General features: G+C 35.4%; 2 protein-coding genes across 2 annotated transcripts in view; both read left to right on the top strand.

Moving 5' to 3' along the window:
- The window catches only part of LOC113239354 (adenylate cyclase type 10-like), an 11,875-nt gene extending 8,052 nt beyond the window's left edge, over nt 1–3,823 (top strand). The window contains exons 3-5 of the mRNA XM_026476326.1: nt 1,104–1,268; nt 2,592–2,799; nt 2,896–3,823. Of these exons, the coding sequence (XP_026332111.1) occupies nt 1,104–1,268; nt 2,592–2,792 (366 nt within the window). The 3' untranslated portion in view covers nt 2,793–2,799; nt 2,896–3,823. The remainder of the gene's footprint in view (nt 1–1,103; nt 1,269–2,591; nt 2,800–2,895) is intronic.
- A 4,969-nt stretch (nt 3,824–8,792) lies between these two features.
- Nucleotides 8,793–21,209, top strand: LOC113239476 (guanine deaminase-like). Its single transcript, XM_026476507.1, has 8 exons — nt 8,793–8,923; nt 10,481–10,741; nt 10,888–11,106; nt 11,190–11,297; nt 12,237–12,344; nt 16,300–16,465; nt 18,899–19,045; nt 20,742–21,209. Exons 1-8 carry the CDS (start codon nt 8,825–8,827, stop codon nt 20,978–20,980), a joined length of 1,347 nt encoding a protein of 448 aa, XP_026332292.1. The 5' UTR covers nt 8,793–8,824; the 3' UTR covers nt 20,981–21,209.
- Nucleotides 21,210–21,838: the final 629 nt, after the last annotated feature.

Raw genomic sequence — 21,838 nt, 5'->3', positions numbered from 1 at the left:
ATTTTTAAATGGGAGAGGCGGTATTTCCCAGCAATGGCACAGTCGGCCGGGGTCAGGGACTCAGGTCCAAGAATCGGCGAACAATACGTGCCGTATCGAGCAGGACCGCCTTCTGCATTTATTACTATTACTATTATTATTTGCTTTATTCTTCTCAGCTTGTTAGCTGGTTTGAAACGCATTTACGGACCGAAGTCAAGTTAATGCAGTATGACGTGAATCTACGAGCATGTGGTGGGTGTGCAATAAGATTATTATTATTAGTATTATTATTATTAATAATAATACTATTACTATGGTTATATTTCTTTAGACTCTATTATTATTATTATTATTACTATTATTATCATTATTACTATTATTATTATTAATATTGTTATTATTATTACTATTATTATTATTACTATTATGGGAATTTTTAGTGCACCTTAAAATGGGTGTCGATAAAAGCAGTGTGGGCCGCATTGGCAACACACTACCTGTCTATTGTTTGCTAAGGTGGCGACATACAATTGATGTCGTCAGGATTATGAAGGCCTTTTGAATTTTGTACAAAAAGTCGACGCATTTCTGGTCTGTAACCGATTAATTGTGTGTCTAATCTTGTGGCTGTGTAATAGCAGTGGATAACGTCTTCGTTCATTTCTATTGACCAAGTTAACCGCTGCCGAGGGAGACCTGCCTTTGTGGTCAAGGGCTGCATGTCTCTTGAAACACTATGAGCAGGGGGGTTGAGTAAAGTATAGAAGAGGGGTAAGGATTATTTGTTGATGAATTATCAACAGCAGACTTGTTCTGGATTGAATTTTTTAAATTGTTATTATCCATGGACTAAGAATTTTTGTTTTTCGGACCAGCAAGTCAGGCAATATACAACAATATAAATTGGCGTTGCCAAGTTCCCCGAAGGGACCATTCGCGACCCAGACATTTAGCGCACCCTGGGCCAGATGGCTTTCAGCACGGTGCCTTAGACCTTCAGCTGATGCGTGACTTACTGCACTGGTGTAACAGGTCGATCCACGTGAAAGTACAACGCACCTGTCGCGACATTACTAATATTATTATTATTATTCAACCTATAACTTTTGATATGTCTATAGGTAGTGGACGTTATGGAGCTGCGTTCCATAGCAGATAAGAAGCTAGGTGCTCTAGAAAGGGACTGCCGTATGATGAAAGTCATTTACCCACGCTGGATACGTTTGAAAAGCTTCTCCCAAACTTTATCTGGTCGCCTCAATACTGCGACTTCTGCCATTAACCAAGTATAAGTTTTTCTTAATTTGTACTCTGTTCAGATTTTTAGAGTATTTTGTATTAATCTCATTCAGCAATTTCAAAAATATTATTTGCGAGTGGCTGTATGTAAAGTAGGTATTGTCCCTACAGAAATGCTAGTTTTTATAGAATTCACCTTTGAATTCAAAAGCGGCGTACCTATAAACGATATCTGCGGTTATGCAAGATAATTAGCATTAGAGTACCGTATGTCTAACGCCAAAGTCTGAATGAGTTTGTCAATAACTAAAATTGGCGAACCCTCATTAGCTATACGCGTAACTCGCGAACGTTTACTTTTTGTTAATATTGATGAGGTATACGTACGTAACATGTGCATAGTGTGTATGTGTATACCAGAATTCAATTTTTAAGGTACCGAACGAAAGACGAAACACATTCGTGTAAGATCACTCACAATTCCTTCCGTTGGGTCGCAAGTATTTTAGCGGAATTTGGCGCTTATGTATCGGGAAAAATAGAAATGAATTCGAGTTCTTGAGTTTGTTTTTACAAAGACAGAACTAATTTTGTTAGGTAAAAGTCTCAATTAAAAGATCGGCAATTACATTAATAATATATACCTATATTTACTTATATAAGAGCAAGAGCTGTAAAGTCAAACTCAAATCTATATTTAATAGGTAAGCAAATTACACTTGAAATCGTCATACTGATTAAACTCTACTGCTCATTCGTAAGGCAGATTCCCCTGAGACGAATGAGCAAGAAACTCTAGGGGTTGCTCTTCGTAAATATACATTTGAATACATTTATCATTACAATACTTAATTTAAACATAAATCGAGAGTACCTGAAAGAGCTAAACAGGTCACTACCACGGATTTTTGTCATGCAAGTACGCAGAAGTTGTATAATATTAATAACATTTAATATAAAGTTGTGTTTCACAATACTTTTAAACCACGTAAATAGCAAATTTTAAATATCAACCGGAATCTTGTTACAGAAACTTATGGAGACTTTACGAAGACTACTTTCAAACAGCTAGTTAATTTTTATTCCTCATATTATTGTCTGTCACATTTTCACCGGAATTAATACTATAAAACTCTATTAATACCAAAATAATATGTAACTTGTTTAGCAAATACTTAAGAGGGCAGTAAATTTAGTGGATGGACTAATATTACCTAATATTAGAATCACCATAATAAATAAGTACTAATAGTAATAATTGCGCCACCGAATAAAAAGCCACAAGATGTTTTTCTGGAAGACTTTTGCACCGAGACAAAGCAATCACTTTTATAACATTACATACGGTGAATATCAATTAATTTTCTCAGGCTTTGGATGACGCGCATCGCAGTCGAAACTGCCTCGAAGAAGAACTGGCCCGTGCTGTATTCTCGAACTCCAAGTTCTGGGTAAACAGTGCTCGTTCTGGTATTTTCCTTCATTGGAAAAGCGGCTCGGAGCATGCTCGCGACGGATCATGGCACCAAATCCTCTACAAAATGAGCGTCGCAAGGCGAGGGCCCTCGTGATAACATGGTCTGTAAACAAAAATAATAGTTTACTAATAATTATTATAATGATGTTTTTCTTTACAAGTTAATTTTAAGGCGAGGTATTTGTACGTAATCCTAGATTTTAGGAGGTGAGGTGTGGGAGGGCCGCTTCTCGCGTCTTGCTAGCCGCGCGCTGAAAATTATTATGAATGAAATAAGCTGAAACAGACGGAGAAAAATTTACACGGATCAAACGTTCACAAGCGCCCGATGACGACTGACGGGGCAGCTGGTGGTGCGGCATGTCGCTAAACCGCTGGGCAGCTTTAAAATTTTCTGGATAAATGTGAATTTAATAACTACGAGGCTTCAGTTGAAAACTAAAATTTTGCAGGTTTTCTGTAGTACTTAGAGAGAGATATCTCCGTATAAAAATTAAAGTTAGGTATTTAATCTTAAATAACCCGTTTTAGACTTTATTTTAGACAATTTTCACGTTTTTAGATGTTCGGGCAAAGCTCATCCTATCGTGTAACAAATTACACACTCTTTTGACAATATCCTTAGGTGTATCATATATTTTTTGTAAGACCGTTATTCAATAATAAATACCTAAATCATTTAATCTAACAAAACAGTTTTCCCCGCTTTGCCTCCGATGACTCAACATAACACTAAAGTCCTGCCTGGATAAGGCTTCATTTACAGTATACTGTAAATAGTTATGTAGAGTCAATCAAAGCTCGTGAAATAGTTAATTTACATGTATCAGAAACTTTAGGGATTTTAACACACATTCCCTTATTTCATGTTTTCCTTCCTGTATTGTATGTAAGTACTGATTGTATTTTGTTACATGCTTTCAAACTTTTACAAAATGCAATTTAATATAACTAAACTAGAATTATTTTGAGTTTCTCTTGAACGTTCGTTCTCCGTTATTACTGTTATTGATGTTAATCTTATTTAAAGTGACTAAACGATTTTAATAAATACATTACCGAAATCAAAAATAAAGTTTTAGTTAATACACCTTACGTACGTAATACCTAATTCTGTTTAGGTGCTCTACATATCGGGAACGTCACGTTTTCTTGATATTATCACAGATATTATCACGTTTTCTTGATATTATGTCCATCAGTACAAATTGAGTGAATGATTAAATAAAATATTCTTTTTAGCTCATAAAATTACAGTGACAAAATTATAAGCCAATGTATACTAAGAAGGGGATACAACCAAATAATATCTTCTAATAGACGCACGTATTTTAAACAAATACACTGCATGATATTTAGTAATAATATATTTTGTATATAGATTTAATACTGACAAATGCATATAATAATACATGACAGTAATAAATATAATAAGTTCAGCATATTGGTCAAACTCAATTTTTTGTGTACTCCCTCTTAGTCGTAACATAAAATCTCAAGTTGCATTGCATAAATCACAAAGTCAACTTAGTCAACAAGATTTGTATATCTTGAAATGAAAGATTAAACGCAGTGACCAAAAGTTGCCCAGTATGCAAAGTGAGACATACAACCAGGTCTTGCTTCATTTCATGTAGATTCTGTCTGTTCTATCTGAAGGTCTAACATGGGCTCATCTAATGAAAACTTTTGTTTGTGAGATAAATCAATAACGCATTCACTGCCTCCGACGTATATAATAGGTATATAAATCTAACTTTCACCCATTGTGTTGAATGCTATTATGAGTTTACACATTCGGAAAACTTCATTTAGTGCCATCAACGCAGATATAAGTAATGAGTTAAGGCTGCTATGTTCAACATTAATTTTTGGAGTTAAATTATATAATCATCTTATTTTAAGCCTCCTCCTTCTATTGTATATGTATTATTGTTTCAATTTAGTTTCTTTAGATTACGGTCTTTAGGTCTCAAATTTATCATAATGAAAATAACTAAAACATTCATTTACTATAATATTGTGTATATTATATTGGGTGTGTGTAGTGCTACTCAGAGCTTTAAATCATAAAGATGTGAGGGGAACTGCCACTACGCGTCACCCTGAGACATAAGTTGACTAGTCCCATGTGTCTGTAATTTCACCAGTACCCATAACCTTCGAAACCGGAATGCAGTAATGCATCACATTACTGCCTGGCGGCAGAAATAGGTGAGATACTTCCCTGGACGAACTCAGCACAAGGAACTCTACTGTTATAAAACTACCATGAATTCATATTTGCGTTTAAGGCACTGGACAATTGTCCCTCAAACTCAAATGTGCCTTTGCAACTTTGAGCGAACACCTGGCGAATATCAAAAAAACAATTCAAACAAAACTACAGGGGCCTTACCATGAACTCTTATTACAGTTCAGTATAGGTTCGTAACGTCTAAAAAGCGGAATGGTGATATACACTTCATGTGGCGCTGTATCACAACGATTCATTTTAGGTCCTAAACTGAATGGTAATAAGAGTTCATGGCAAGGTCCCAGGTCGAGACTGAAATTGCATACACACGTATTGGCGATAGTTGTTAGTAGAAGATAGGTAGCTTGAGCTTCTTTCCCCCTTCCCTTTCGAACCTAGCCACACACGATTGATTGGTTTATAAGAATAATTTTCCAAACGAAACTCTTCTAGGTAGAACAGTTTCGTTTGGAAAATTCTAAACGGGGCCTTCGTCACACGAATGCGCGTTAGACGAACTTTTGCCTTTCATTTAAAATTAGTGCATCGACTAGTCTCCTTGCGAGCATCAACATATTATTTCGGACGGATTTGAGCGGGCCCACCTTTTTGGATCGTGAGTATTTGATTTTTGCTTTTTCGTTTGGAATACTGTTTTTTAACCCCTAAACGCAATAATACATTAAATATTTAAGTAATGTGATTAAGTTGTGGCGCACATTGCATAAGCAAAACGCTATCGCTTATGCAAGTGAGGCCACACCAACATCATACGATCAATGACGTCGGCGCCTGCACATCGTAGGATTAGTGACGTCGGCGCCGCGCCTGCACATCACTCGTTGCCCTCGCAAGCCAGCCGACTCCCGCGGCGGTCGCCCCGCCTCATGCACCTCATCGCTTCAAAACCCAGCACTGCGCGCCGAGCACCGAGCACTCTGCTTGCTTCTCGCTTTGGAAACAGACGCTCTTTCTAATTCTTATACTGCTTTGTATTTTTACGCTTTTCTTGTAATTTCTTAATTTCTTTAAGTAAAATTCCTTTTTATTCCTTTCAATAATATTATACATTAGCTTCCACGTATCTTTCTTCCTTCCTTTCGCTTTCTTGTCATAGTTTCAAGTATACGTAGTTCGGGTTCGAGTCCCGAATTAACAGGAGAAACGAACGCACTCCTACAAAGTCAAAAACATCATGTTAATAACTATCTAGCTTGCAAAAAAATATTGATGATTTTTTGCAACACAATTGTTACGACCTGCGGCCAAGTACAACTTTTGTGCTTACTCTTTTCACGCTTTTTTCGGTTTTTTCGAAAGACGATTTCGACACCTGAAACAAAAACTCCCAGGAACGTCGTGATGCTGACGGGTGCTCATCCTCAAAATCGAAAGACGAGTCTGTTGATGGCGTATCTCTAAATACGCACCGATGGACGAAGAAGAAGCGTCGATGCCAGGAATTATTTCCCTAATGTAAATTCGGCAGTAACACCCACTCAATGTTTTGAGAAATATTTTACACGAGAGGACACGGTGAGACTTATTAAATAACAATTCTTAAAAAGCACTATTAGAATAGGTACATTTTAAGACTGTTTGTTGATTTTGCATGTAAGAAATGTCTTCAAATGACACCAAATAAATAAGAATTATAACAAAATTATTGTTGTTATATTTTACTCAAATATATATGAAGGCCCATCTAAATATAATCGTATTTCTGTTATAAAGGGTCAAAGTTAATACAATTGTGCGGGGCAAAGTTTTCCAATATGGCGGGCGGAAAATGGAAAATTGTCCTCAAATTCGTCATCTACGGGTCAATTTCAGGTAGATATAATTTTTTTTCGGATAAATTCCAAGTAGTTTCGGAGCCGGTCCGAAAGGGCTATTGAAAAGGTCAGAGATACTGAATCTATACGACGCAATAACCTAATGACTGAGTAAAACAATCGTTTCGGAGTTTTATATTTCAAACCACATCAAAACTATATACAAATCTCTTATGGCTGAATGATGGACAGCGGATGGAATTACTTACGACACGAGAAACAAACTATAAACTTATGCACTATTGCACATTTAATAATCTTTCGAAGATGCGGAGTAATGCTAATGTTATGCATGATGGTAATACTGAAAGACTATTCGACATGGAAATTTCCGAGCGAGAAGATTATCTTCGAGCATTTTCATGTTTAATTTTTTATAAATATAATATACTTACCTAACTTCCAAATACAACTTTACTACACTATGCTCTATATTAGGTAGTGTTATTTTTTCCAGCGGTTGGTTATTCTCAGGGTCGAACCCTTCGCTCCTATAATATATTATATTATCCATATCAAATTATAAATTGGTATTTACGTACATATTTTCATCAATATAGTATATGTATCTTCCACTGTAATCTCCTAAACAGACACTCGCCATCGTCCCTATTTTAACAATGCATTATTAAAATTTCACGATCCGAATGTAGTGAGTTTCACGTGACTTTAAAACGGGAATTCATACTAACTCATCAAGTGACAGACAGAGTGCGGCGATATAAGAGTCGGTTCACATGCTAGGCGTTAATACACGCTCGTTTTGCTAACACGTTCTCTTTCATCTACACAAATTTTCATAAGTAGCCGTGCCATAGTTCACATGCCAACGTGCATTTAGCGCGCGTTAAATGCGCGTCAGCACGTGAATACCAACGTCGAATTTTGAACAAAAGTCGTAATAGTTGTAAGCGCGCGTCTAAAAGTCGGTTCACATGACAAACGTAGACAAGCACGAAACGCGCGTTTTTGTAAAGCACGCTTACAACAACACGAACGTATTCGCAAGTATCTAATTGTAGTCACCTATTGACGCGTGTTGAAAGCGCGTCTAATGCTTGTCGTCTGAATCAGGCCTAACGCTTGACATCCGAAAAAACGTCAACCCAATTCCGGCAACTTCGCGACGGACGTGTCGAGCGCATAGAATATTTCTGGTAGGGATGCACGATTTTTTGCTTTGAATTGATTTTTTGGATCGTAATGGACCTTATACCACTGCATTGATCCACGGATCGAACCGTATGCTCTTGAATCTATGTCATAAAAATTGTTTCAAAATTTGTTACAAATAAAACACCTCTATTACATGATTTAATTTCCATAATAATATATATGCAAATATTTTTTTGGCTTTTCACAGATGCCAAGCCTTTAGATGTAACTAAACTTTTCAATAATAATGTCATTTAGCTTAATGTCTAAAGCATTGTCCTTCTCTTTATTTTCCTTTCCTGTACTTGAAGAAATTATTAACAAAATGAGACTTATGTTTAAATTATGAATACGATCTAGACGATTCGATTCGCCTTAATTGTGAATCGATTCGCTTAAAAATTTCGCATTGAAACATTGACTTACAAATAAATGGACGACGGGTCTAATACAAAAACCACGAAAAAAATGTCCCAAGTCAACCTATTCGAAATTTAAATTGTAATGTCATCGCAGTGTCGCGCTGTCAGTCGAACAAATGAAGACTAAAGCGGAGTTTGGCGCTCTGTATACGATTTTAGCGCCTTACAAGTGCGGACACTTTTTAGCGCGGACCCGACGTCCATATAATTGTAAGTCAATGCATTGAAATTTCTCTATTCATAAAATCGCTAGATCGTATGCAATTTAATCGATCTTCAAACAAATCGAATCGTAATGTGCATCCCTAACTTCTGGAGCGGGTGACCTTGTTCTACTGTATTTTCAATTTCAATTACTGTCATCTTTCTTATCAAAAGTGCACGTGTATATGGCAGCGATATATACGTACAACCTTAATTAGATCGCTCATTAAAAGTAATAGGTAATTGTGCTGTTAATTAACCTTAACCCACGAAAATGGTGGAAAACTTGATAATTTTTGGAACTTTAGTATCATCGACAGGATTGAATAGTTTGGAGGTAGTTCCTGGTTATCTGATTATTGAAGATGGCAAGGTAAGACACATTATTAAACATTACACATTATTTTTGCGACTACCCAAATACGATTGGCTCACTAGGCCTGCAAAAGATTAATATAATTTAAATTGCATCCTAAGCGCATATGGGAAAAATGTAAGAACAAACATGGCCAAAATTACGCTTGACAACTAACTGCGTTTCTCAAAGATTTATTTTAGGACGAAGTTAATATCAACTTCCTCCTAACGTTAGTCTATTCTCCCTTTGTGCATGTGCTGTGTAAATTTATTAACAAAAACAAATTGTTTCTGTAATAGTCTGTGTAGGTTCTCTCTGTCATTGTAGAATCTCCTCACAGTGAATTCTGTCGAAATTCGTAAATTTTTGAGTAAAAACGCGTGTGTTCCTCAACTTGACATTGGCAAAATCATCAATTACTTCGATGGGGCCATGATGTTTAAAAGAAGAAAAAGTATTTTAAATTTAGTGGTTTATTTCATTATAAAGATATAAGAATAAGCAGAATTCATACATAAGTAATAAGATTAAGTTATTTATTTTGCATTTTTTATTTATTTATATTATAGTGATAATTTATATTAATGAATTACTTAATCTATAACATCAACGCATCCTGAAGACACAGATCTCTTCCAGCTCTATCCATCTGGCTATGTCTATTGTCAGCGTAGTCCATAGAGGTCCAGCTAGTTTCTAGAAGTCATTGGAGCATCTTTTAAAGTGTCAACCTCTTTTCCTCTTAGCATTTTCTCTTGGTAACCATTCTGTTATTTTTCTGGTCCACATTTCTAATCTTTCCCTATATGTATGGCCCATTGACCTACCAATAAATGGACGTCGGGTTCGCGCTATAAAGTGTCAGCACCTGTAGGGCGTTAAAATCACATACAGAGTGTCTTCGTTTGTTTTCGACTGACAGCGCGGTTGTCAATCATGCAGTACCAATAATAATAACTTGTAAAAATTACTGCAGTAAAGTGTAAAAAAAAAAGTAAAGCTTACTTTAATCGCGTCATGGTACGATAACTCAATGTAAGGTTAAAGTAATGTTGTTTTAAGAGGTTGTGGTAGGCCCCCAGGCATTACTTTGTGGAAGTCCATGTTTATAAAAATGGAAGTATACTGTGCAAAATAGTTGCACTTAATATTTTTGTCGTGCTGTTAATATTCTCACCCCTCTCCCTCTGCATAAAATTAATAAAACAAATAACAGAAGCGCAACTACAGTCTAAAACACTGCCTCCATACATATATACCGGACATATATTTTGCCTCTATGAGGCATCCTCAGCAGTTCTTAAATTGTTCAACACTAAGGAAATGAAACTATTTTTCCGGATTTAAAATCGCGTATATTTGTTTTTTCAAACAAACCGAAGTTTCGAGCCCTTTGCAGGTCCCATGTCAACTGTGACCATGGGAAAATAGTTTCATTTCCTATGTGTAACAATCGCGAAAACCTAAGAACTCGATATGTTCAACACTAAGCTGAAAAATCTTGAGAATTGATTCTACAGCCTTACCAACATTTTCACTAGAGCTAAATAAAATGTATTGTTGCAATCACAGATTATCCGTAAGGGAACATCAAGAGAATTCGTGAAGCTCGAAGCACAGGACGCCTTTAGGGGTTTTCACATAATAAAATTGCAGAGCGATCAGTTCCTGATGCCAGGTTTTGTTGATTGCCACACACATGGCCCACAGTTTCCCAATCTTGGTCTAGGTTTGGACCGCCCTCTGCTAGAATGGCTGGAAAAATACACATTCCCTCTAGAAAGCCAATTTGCAGCAACTGAATATGCCAGTAATGTTTACTCTCAAGTAGTGGTAAGTCTATTATTACATTAATCTGTTTCGCACACTTTCTGGTAACCGATTTCAATACAACTTGGCAAATGTAAATCCACAGAGTTATATGTCTTGACAAAGCAATTTTATGTGATACACTAATGTAAAAACTTTATACTTTTCAGCGCCGACTACTGACCAATGGTACTACGACAGCATGTTACTTCGGTTCACTTGATCTTGGTGGAACAATGGAGCTAGTGAAAAGCGCTGTGAATCTCAGACAACGAGCTCTCATTGGCAAGGTCAGCATGAATATGAAGAACCAATCCGGTTACTACAATGATACTGAAAGAGAAGTGGATGATAGTACAAAATTCGTTGAGAAAGTTCTTGCTTTCGACGTGAGTTATTTTTATACTATATGAAACATTTAAGAAAATCACCATTAAGTTCCTGCAAATAAACATGTTTACACATGTTTCAGAATGACCTGATTTCCCCCGTCATTTCTCCGCGATTCGCACTTAGTTGCGACAATGAGCTGATGAAGAAACTTGCGGAGCTAGCGGCAAAATATAACTGCCACATCCAAGTACGTTTTTGCACATTTACCGTCCACACATTATGACATTATAAAACACAACTTCACTTCACGCTCAATATAAAAAAGTTTCCAAGGGTTGTGAACAATCTTCGACATGCAGGAAGAAAGAGAGAGAGGAAACATTCTCGAATGTTTGTCGCTTAGAAATTAATCTTATGTACATGTCGTTATAAGGATTCGAACCATTGATCTATCAATAAATTTTAATTTTAATCTTACGAGATTTTATTTGTGATGCATAGTGTCATTACTGAAACTGATGTCAAAAATAAATTCTTAGCGGAAACAGACGCAGCTGCGGAAGCGTAAATACTACAAAGATATCCACGAAATAGTTCCAAATTGGACTTGTTTTTGGTTTCATAATTGCACTTTAGGCAAAACTGCTAAAAAATGTTCGTCTGCCACCAAGCAATCCGCGCGCGCTCCACATCCATTGTGGAAGATGTAAACTTAACTTCAGATTAAAGTTACGCTACAAAAATTGCTGAAGCATAAATGGAAACAGATGTGAAAAAGTTTGCGGAACTTGCGAAAGCAGAAGTCGTTGCATCACTAGTTTTTACATACAACAAAACAAACAGTTTCTGAGTTGCGTGTCTTGAGGCAGGTGGAACTCTTCAATGAAGCGATCTATTTGATTTGCAATTAGGATATTTAATGCGATCTTTAACATAATACAATTTTTTAATTACAATTTCTAATATGAAGACTGAAAGACAATTAATTGTGTTCGATGTGATGTCGTAGATGAGAGTTGAGAGAGTGATTGAAGCCACGGAACATATCAACCCTTCACGTCACATCACAGCCGTCACTTGCACCGCCCCTCGCGGAGCGTAGGCGTAGCGTTGAAAACATAAATGTAATGTTATGAAAATTGAATCATTTCAAGAATCGTCATGTTATTAAATTAATTTGTTCCAGAGCCACATTTCGGAAAATGTAGAAGAAGTGAATGAAGTACTTAGACAAAATCCTGGCTGCGTGAACTACGCCGAAGTATACGATAAGTGCGCTATTCTTACCAACAAGGTATGTATGTGTAAATGTATTAATATTTTATTTTTAGCAGATTTACAATTCAATGTCTTTTTTTTTTTTTTTTTTTTTATACCTGACAGGCAAATGACTCCACTATATGTACTCAGTCACTAAATTGTTTAAAAAAACCTGTTAGTGGGTAATAAGCCACTTCCAATGTAGGTACTAAAAATGTTGCTAACATAGTTATATAATTTTGAAAATAAAATATTTTATGACTCGATATGATATGATAATATATAACGACTATGATACAAATGGTGCGATCGGGCCCAAATTCAATTGTTCTCTGTTATGCTTTATTTCCTTCATTTATACATAACCCCTTAGTAAAATGTAACCATGAGAAAAATCTTATTTTCATTTAAACGTATGTACTTGTTGTATCCTAGGACATATGGAGATACAGATAAGCTGACAGCTTCCATACTCATCAAATGCCTAGACTTTTAGGCTGGAAATAGGTGTAGGTAGACGAACGTTACCTTACTTCTTTGCTGTAAGGTAATAAAAAGGTACGACGTTTGTTTAAAGCCTTTTTAAAGTACTCGTAGCCTTGCATTAAATGTTCCATTTAGATGATCAGTTGATCACGCACTGCTTAGTCGAAATTCCAGTAACCTTTGATTAGTTTCAAATAATTGCGTAATGATTAGTGTAGCTAACTGGTTTGTGTGACGTTCTGTATAAATAGCAAATAGGTGGAAGTGTTCCTTAAAATAACAATCCTGTATTTACGCGCAATATCCCAAACTTGAACAGGTGATTTACTTGAATCAACACTACGAACGTGGGTGATTAATGATGGAACCCGTGAACCAATACCTTTCCATTGGACTTTAACTCGAACCAGCGCCTGTTCGCCAGACCGGGGCTAACTGAGCGAAGAAAAATCTTTCTTAGTTTCTCACAGATGGTGTTACTGCAAAAAAAGCGGTTTGAATCAAAAACAAAGATCGACAACAAGCAGTTGAAAAGGTTCGTGAGGTCTAATTGATTCGTTCCGTAGCTCAGTAGGGAGAGCGGTTAGCCTCGGTCTGGCAAACAGGCGCTGGTTCGAATCCAACTGGATCGAGAGAAGTTTTCTCTGTGTTTCTTTGATTTTTTTTAATCAATAGTAACACTAAAGTACGGGCCTGCTGCTTAACTAATTCAGTTCCAAGTAGTTGCTATCAACTGCAGCAAATTAACTTGCTATTCAATATCGTCAGAAAAATCTTGTTGAAATTATCCCGTGTGCAGCGCGACATAACTCTTACGTAAACTATTACTCCTCCCGCACCGCGCAGCTATCCCAGCAACCGACTCAGTTAAGCGGTAGGCCTGTATTGGATTTTCACAATAAATCGTATTAAATAAAATAAAATATTGCAATACGCTTCCTTTTTTTAGGCGACACTACTCACGTATTATTTATTCGTTGAGCAAAAACCTATAAAAAAATTTACTACCGCTCTAAATAAACATTTCCCATTGTCTGCGCACGTTGTGCATGGGGAACCAATTAAAATTTTTATTTTTATCATGTCATCGGCTGGAATACAGTCGCAACTCTGTTACGTGAATCACAAATTTAGTGGTGCCCAGTAAATAAATAGGTAGTCTTTGAACCTCCTTCGCTGTTGCCTTGGCTTTTTTTATTACATCATTATAATATAGTCTACATGACACGCCATTCTATATTTTAGCCATGTATCTCGCTTGCTTGTACATATTCTTAGAAATTGTTATATGGGGAACCTTGCTAATGCTTGTTTTGTAGATGAGTATACCTAACTGTAATATTTTAACTTTTTTAGCATTACTGTCACTAGATTACATTAATACAATTGTTACCTAAATAGTTACCTTTGTGTATATTATATATAATATTTATTCTGCCCTTGGAAGAAAGAACAGCAAAATCGAAATTCTATTATAAAATTTTCTAGATTTTTGTGATAAAAAGAAAAATAATGTATTTTATATTTTTTTGATATTAAGTACTTTATTTATATTAAATATACATACGACATAAACTTTCATTGTATTTTAATTAGCCACTTGTAAAAAATCTTATTAATGTTATTACTGCATATAATGGCATAACAAACTTAAAAGCATCGAGTATATAGTTATGTATTCGATGTTTAAATGTCACTTTTAATATTTGATTTATAATAGAAGTAAAGGGCACAATAATTATAGCAATTATATTTTTTTTGGTGAGATTTATGAAATAATTATTGTAACTGTAGTAAGGGCCCGGTTCTGTACATTACTAAGTAAAATCGTTTAACTAAATAAACATTAATATAATATGATGTCAGTTGCACTTTTGCCTATGTATATCCAAACGGAGATAGATCTGTGCAAAAAACTGGAAAAAATAAAGATCTTTTTACTTTTATAATAAAAACTGTTTTTGTACCAAATAATTGTACAGGATTATTTGTAAAACGCTAACAATCTTGCAATATTATATTACTAACATCATAAGCAACAACTTTTGTTCCATGACTTTAAAAAACATAATACATTTATCAAATATGTATGAACTTTCAAGTTTTTGTTGTACTATCGGATACTTTTAGTTCTGTATTTGGTAGTAACGAGCGAAGGACGACCCCCACGCCAGCTTCTGCGTTTTGCATCAGACTGGTACGTTACCGCCTTTTTTGTTACTGCACAGAGTTATCATCGTTTAAAGCGATCTTCTTAAATATTTCTATTTTTGTACGAAAGTAAAATCTGTTGAATTATTAAAAGTCATGGAACAAAAGTTGTTGTTTATGATGTTAGTAATAAAGTCGTGAAAGGTGGTTACTATTTTACAAATAACCTTCTATTAAACGAATTTTGTGGATAGAAATACGTTCATCTAAAGAATAATCCAGTCATCTAAAGAATAAATACGTAATTTCGTTATTCAAACTAAGGCCTATGTAAAGATGTTTTGACAATTCATAAATCTAATTTCGTTTCGGAAATACAAAATCGAACGACAGTCGGTCTGACATCCACAACGAAGAAGAACGAACGAAATGTACTATGCCCTGAGAACAAGTAGTCTTCCACATAAATCTTTGTTGTTGTGAAATTATTATTTATTTATAACCACGCAGATTCGTCATACATAAATCATAGAGCCAATCGTTTATAATATCGTCACCTTAGTTTCTCAAACTCGTATCTTAAAAAACAAAGTTATTGAAATGCAAAAAATGAATTGTGTATATAAATTTTGCAGGCTGATTTCACATCGCATTTCCTTCATATTTACACACTAGCTTTTTTTCACCTATCCTTAAAGTAATGCATCCAAATTAACACGCTCGATAAGAAATTTAAAATACTCGACTGAGATTTTCGACCTCAAAAGGACGTGGAATTAGTAAGTTTTTACTATTTGCTAAGTTTTATAGAAATGTCCTTAAATTCGCCACTATACAGGACTTGACACTGGAGATAATAAAAATTGGTTCGCACTACTCGTAAGTATATTGAGAGAAAAACGCCTTGAATTGGAGAAATAGCAAAATCAACCATTAAAATAATTGCTCCTTAAGTAAAATTTAGGCGCTATTTATAAAAATGAATCTTCATTCGTGAACAGCCACCCTTAGAGGTGGATGATTTTCTTCAAAATGAAATGGGACCACTGTGGAAGTACCCACTAAAAAAAGAATCTTGAAAATCGGTTCACAAATACCAGAGCTATCGCGTAACGTACATACAAAAAAACATACAGTCGAATTAAGAACCTCCTCCTTTTTGAAGTCGGTTAATAAATATAATGTTTTGCTATCTCATGAATAATCACTATTTATACGATACGAGTTTGAGAAAGTAAGGCATCGATATGCCGTTCGTAAAATCCATAAGAATTGTTTTTATGACAACGAAATCGATGTTCACGAAATTTCGAAATGCTTAGTTTAAATGTACAAGCACATGTCCATTGCAGTGCATCATGGCGCATGCTGTGCATCTGACGGACGCTGAGATCGATCTGTTGAAGATTCGCGAGGTGGGAATCGCGCACTGCCCCGCGTCCAACACCCGCTTGCGCTCTGGCCTCTGCCCCGTACGCAAGCTGATTAACCACGGCCTTAGAGTTGGCCTTGGCACTGGTAAGTGTCGCCCACTGTACCTGAAACTTTAATGACATTACGATGATTAAATTTTTACGAGCGTGAAAGAGTAATTTACCACAAAAGTTTAAAATTAAATGCTAAACACTCATCGTCATTACTTTATACGTCCCACTGCCGGGCACAGGTCTCCTATAAGGATTTAAGATCATAGTCCGCTGTGCTGGCCAAATGTAGTTGGGGGACATCACACGTTTTTGCAGAAGTTGTGAACCGAAAGGCTCCACATTTGTGACATTTCAACGCATCGAACTACGTGAACTTACGTTCACGCTTATGACTACTCAGCTTAACAATACGCGTAACAAAAACACAAATGTGGACGGTTTTTTTTGACGCGGACAAATGACACGACCTAATGTTACGCAGCGAACCACGAGTCGGGGCCTTTGAGACGGCATTTCTGTATTTATTGTAATTAAGATAAATCTCTTAACTATTTGTGGCTGTTCCATTCGGTGGTATGGCAAAAACAGCAGAACATCTAACTTCAAAACAGAGTCATATTTCATCGGTAATTAAATATTTAATATGTAATTTTTAAAGTTTAGTCCATTACAACCATCGTGTATATAACCAGAAATAGATACGAAATGTCATTTATTTTGTTTGAAAACTAATCTGCCATATCATTTCTGTGACAACTGCCCTCCGATTGACTAGCCCGAGTTCGAAACTGTTTCACTTCATTCGGACCAGTTAACTTGAGCTTTGCTATAATTGACGAAATTTGCAAAATTACGTATTTAATATTTAATGACCGATGAAATGTGATTCCGTTTGTTTTGTAATTAGATGTATTGCTGTTTTTCCCATATCACCGAATAGAATAGCACGGCATTGGATATTATCTTTATTACAATAAATATAGAATATTTTTTGGAATATACGGAGACGTACACACAGGTCAGTAGTTGGCCTGTCTTTATTTCAGTGCAAACGAAAGTTGATATTTATAAGAGCTGTATCGCTAATGTGTTACCAGGAACATATGGCCCTTAAATCGTCTCTATTTTTGGTTATATACTCGATGATTACAGCAAAGCACAAGTTAAACTGGTCGATTTGAAGTGTAACAATTGACGACTCCCGTTAATTCAGGCTGGCCAATCGGAGCGCAGTCGTCACCGTAATGATTTGCCAAAATAGTTATCAAACAAATTAAATGACAATTCGTCTTTTTTTCTGATTACATACAGCGTGTCCCAAAATTCAACAATAAGCGGGCGCTGGAGGGTGGACTTGCGCATAACTTTTTTTACAAAACGATGAGTGAAAGTCGACTGAAGGTAAAAATATTTCAAAATTTTAAGGAAAAAAAATATTTTGATGGATTTTTGTGTAAAACTGCAGGCATTCTAGGGTTTTTAAGAGTTGTGGTAGACAGCAGTACTACTTAGGTGGGCGTTAAAATTAAAACATCAGAAATATCTGAAAAAATGTGGTCGTGGTGATTCAAAATATCATTAAGGGAGTAAATTTTCGAAGAATAAAATTTTTTTTTTCGTAATTGAAAAAAAAAATGAGATAGATTTTTTTTCTTATTTTTCCTCAAGTAGTTATGCGCAGGTCCACCCTCCAGCGCCCGCTTATCGTTGAATTTTGGGACACGCTGTATAGTCAATGTACGAGGTATTCACTCAAAGACGACGAAGTGTGGACGGTGATTTTTATACTGTCAAGCTCCGATGTCATATGTCACGACGCTATCTGTCGGAAGGCGGTTTCTGCAAAGGTTTCAAAGGATTTTTTGTCCTTGTCCGGATGTGAGCAACCGTCCACACTTTTAGTCTTTGCCACACTGGCGGAGGTTGGAACGTAGTAAATATTATTCTTATTTTTGGAAAGATCGATCCTTTTTAAATAATCATGAAACTTCGGTGAAGGAAAACGTCATAATGAATATCGGTATGTTGCTCTAATTGAGCAGCAATTACGCAGAGCTACGGCCGTTTTATCACCACAGCTCACACATGCAATGCGTTGCGAGTTTTTATTGTAATACCTTGCATATTTCTGTGTTTGTACTCTTTGTTATTTGATATTTAATTATTTTTTTTAATTTGAACATAATGATATCTTGTTTTAATGCTTATCTTGTATTTGTGCAGTGTTACTTTTTTGTACTATTGCTCTTTAGATTATTTTTTTATTTGTATTTATGTGTATCACACCTGTGTGTTTTGTGATAAATAAGCCATTTATCTATCTATCTAATGAAACCTGCATATAGAGACTTGAGACCGAGATTTCATGATAACAAACTGTTTGTACCAATGGTTGTTATACATAAAATACGCCATTTATGCTAATAGAGCCTTTTATTTTATTTATTTATGTAGCATATAACTAAAAGAAGGAATAAATTTTCTTAAACTTTGTACATACCCTACAGTATAACTAAAATTCCAGATGTTTCCGGGGGTGACAGTGCGTCTATCCTGGACGCCATACGCCGCACAATGGATGTCTCCACTCACCTGGAGCTACAGCACGGATTGCACCGCGCTATCAACTGGAAGGAAGCCTTCTATCTTGGCACTCTCGGTGGAGCTAAAGGTAAAGTCCCTGTCAAGTGGCAATGATCGAGTGTTCCTTTTTCATAGCAATACAATTTAAAGAATAAAACTAAGTAAAAAACTGCAGTCTGTGCTATGTCTATATTATGTAGAATAACTTTATTTTTTGTTATTATTATTGTTATTTTTAACTTATTGTTATTATTTTCATTTTATTAATATCATTATTACTAGTATTTTGATATCTTTATTTGATCTTTGTTTACGATTTGTGTGTGTGATCGACCACGTAGAGCTGCCATGGTCGGGTCGGGCTAAAATCACGTTTGAAATAATTTCAACATTTTCCAGAGCTCGTATCCGTCACATACATACTTATTCTTTTTATTTCGATTTATTTATTTGTTTATTTATTTATTTTTTGGCATAGTACAGAATACAAACTGTGAAAACACTTAAAGTTAACATGCATTATAATAGGAGTAAATTAATAGCAAAAAAAATGAAATTTGCACTTCAAAGCAATAGCAAAAAATCATGTTACACGTATATAAAAACAATGAGATTCTATCCAACATATTCAGCTTCTCCTTACAAATTTATAAATAAGTATAACGACTATGGGAGAATAAGTCCAAATCTTTAGAAAAGTTGTTATGAGCTCTAAACATGCGAAAAATAGGATCGTTATATGAGATTTATTGTAAATGTATATTTTTTATAATTATAATTCTTTCTGTAAATTGTATAAAAATTATATTTCTTTCATTTCTATAAAGTGCTTCTATTTTCTGAATGTCCTTCGGCAAACTTCGTGATTCGGCTGTCGTCGGGTTTTATTCAGCTGCCCTTCGCCTTTGGTATAAACCGGACGCTTTCAGTCGACTTGGAAGTATATAGAGTTGCTATAACATTTTTTATTTATTGTACAATGGGAGGAAAGCCGATAAAATCACAGGCACGACAGATAATCTATAGCGTGTACTTGTATTTTTTACAAGAAGCCGATATGTTGAAGAAAGACAACAATGGTTATTTTCAAAAAGCCGAAAACATGTTTCTGTAGCTTGTGGTGTTTCAATCAGAGCAGTTAAAAATATTTTAAAAGAGTTTAAAAAAGTTCCTGTTCAGTCACCTAAAAAGTCCGAAAAAACAATAATATATTTCGTTTAAATTTAAACGATTGTGACCATTGTGTCATACGCAATATGATTTATGATTTTCATTTACGCTCTTGTTTGAGAACTTTAAAATCGAAGTTGGTTGAGGCTATCCAGTTTGTAGGCTGTCTGGAGACTTTAAGAAAATTTATGGAAGATATGGGTTTTCGATATAAGAAAACAGAAAGCAATAGTGCTCTTCTAATGGAAAAGCTTGATATTCGCCATAAAAGATTCGAGTAACTCCGATAAATTCAGAAGTTATATAAAAGAAGCACACTTTATTTACTTTGTATTTTTGTTAACTTGCTTATTCACATGAAATAAACGTTATTAAAAATAGGGAAATAGTTTTACAGCTCTATATAGTTCACACAAAAATCATAACCAAACAACAATGAAGTACGTGGTTCAAAATTCAAATTTTTATACATTTTAAATCTAACGGTTTATATTCGTGTGCGTTGGGTATTCTGATGATTACTGAGGGACATGGCGAAAATAGAAGCACTATTAATTATATATTTTTTATTATGTGTGTGAAAATTAATAGAATCTTGTAAAAAATCTTTTCAGCTCTGAGCCTAGACCACAAAATAGGCAGCCTGGAAGTAGGAAAAGAGTTTGACGCACTAGTAATCAACGTGTTTGCGACGGGAGGTCCTATCGACAATCACCCCAACACCCTGGAGGCTACGAGTAATGAGTACAATGAAGGCCTAGTGCAACGTTTCTTGTACACCGGGGACGACCGTAACATTACGCAGGTGTATGTCAAGGGGCACCTCGTTAAGAACGGGTGGACCGTTGTGTAAGCTCGCCATATGACAATGATGATAAATGGCTAACCGTGTGACGATGCTGACCTTCTTCATCGTCATCCTACCTTTTAACCCCTCACACGTTCTGATGAGACTCGCGGTGTCCCTGACAATTTTAATAAACATTTTTTTTAATTTGAATAATTTTAGGAAATGAAACTATTCTTCCGAATTTAAGTCGCGTATATTTGTTTTTTTAAACAAACCGACGTTTCGGACCCTTTACAGTTTCCGTGGTCACGGATGACTGAGGTGGTACAGTCAACAACCAGTTATGTCTAATATTAATGCAAACCACCCTATTTTTTCACTATAGTTACAAAAGTTATTAATTAAATACCTTATTTTTAATTTTACAAAGAACATTACATCTATTACGCTACATTATGTTTCACAAATAATTTTATTTTAACAATATCAATTTTTATTAAGCTAATTTTATTATTAATTAATAATGGAAATTAGAATATTTTAAAACATATTAATTAGTACTACAGTCTTATTGTCTGTTTGGGATTTTTCATCAGAGGAAGTACTGAAAAAAACAAATATACGCGATTTAAATCCGGAAAAATAGTTTGATTTCCTATATGTAACAATCGCGAAAACCTAAGAACTGGAGTATCTTTTTATAAATTAAATTTTTGTTTTTAAAATGTTGACGAAGACATATCTGCGCGTTAGATAGATAGATAGATAGATAGATCACCATATGACTCTAAAACGCTACATTGCCGCATTCGGTAGTGTAACCATGTGTCCCTAGACCGCGTGACGGGTTAATCACCCTCTTTACTGGATACTGGCCACTTTTAATTATTTCGATTCGTTCTCGAATTACCATTTCCCACT

The sequence above is a fragment of the Hyposmocoma kahamanoa genome, unplaced genomic scaffold (genome assembly GCF_003589595.1).
Source record: "Hyposmocoma kahamanoa isolate Upper Pololo Valley unplaced genomic scaffold, ASM358959v1 99879, whole genome shotgun sequence".
Lineage (NCBI taxonomy): Eukaryota > Metazoa > Arthropoda > Insecta > Lepidoptera > Cosmopterigidae > Hyposmocoma > Hyposmocoma kahamanoa.
The sequence above is the reverse complement of the archived record's forward strand: the minus strand, read 5'-3'. Positions and strand labels throughout refer to the sequence as shown.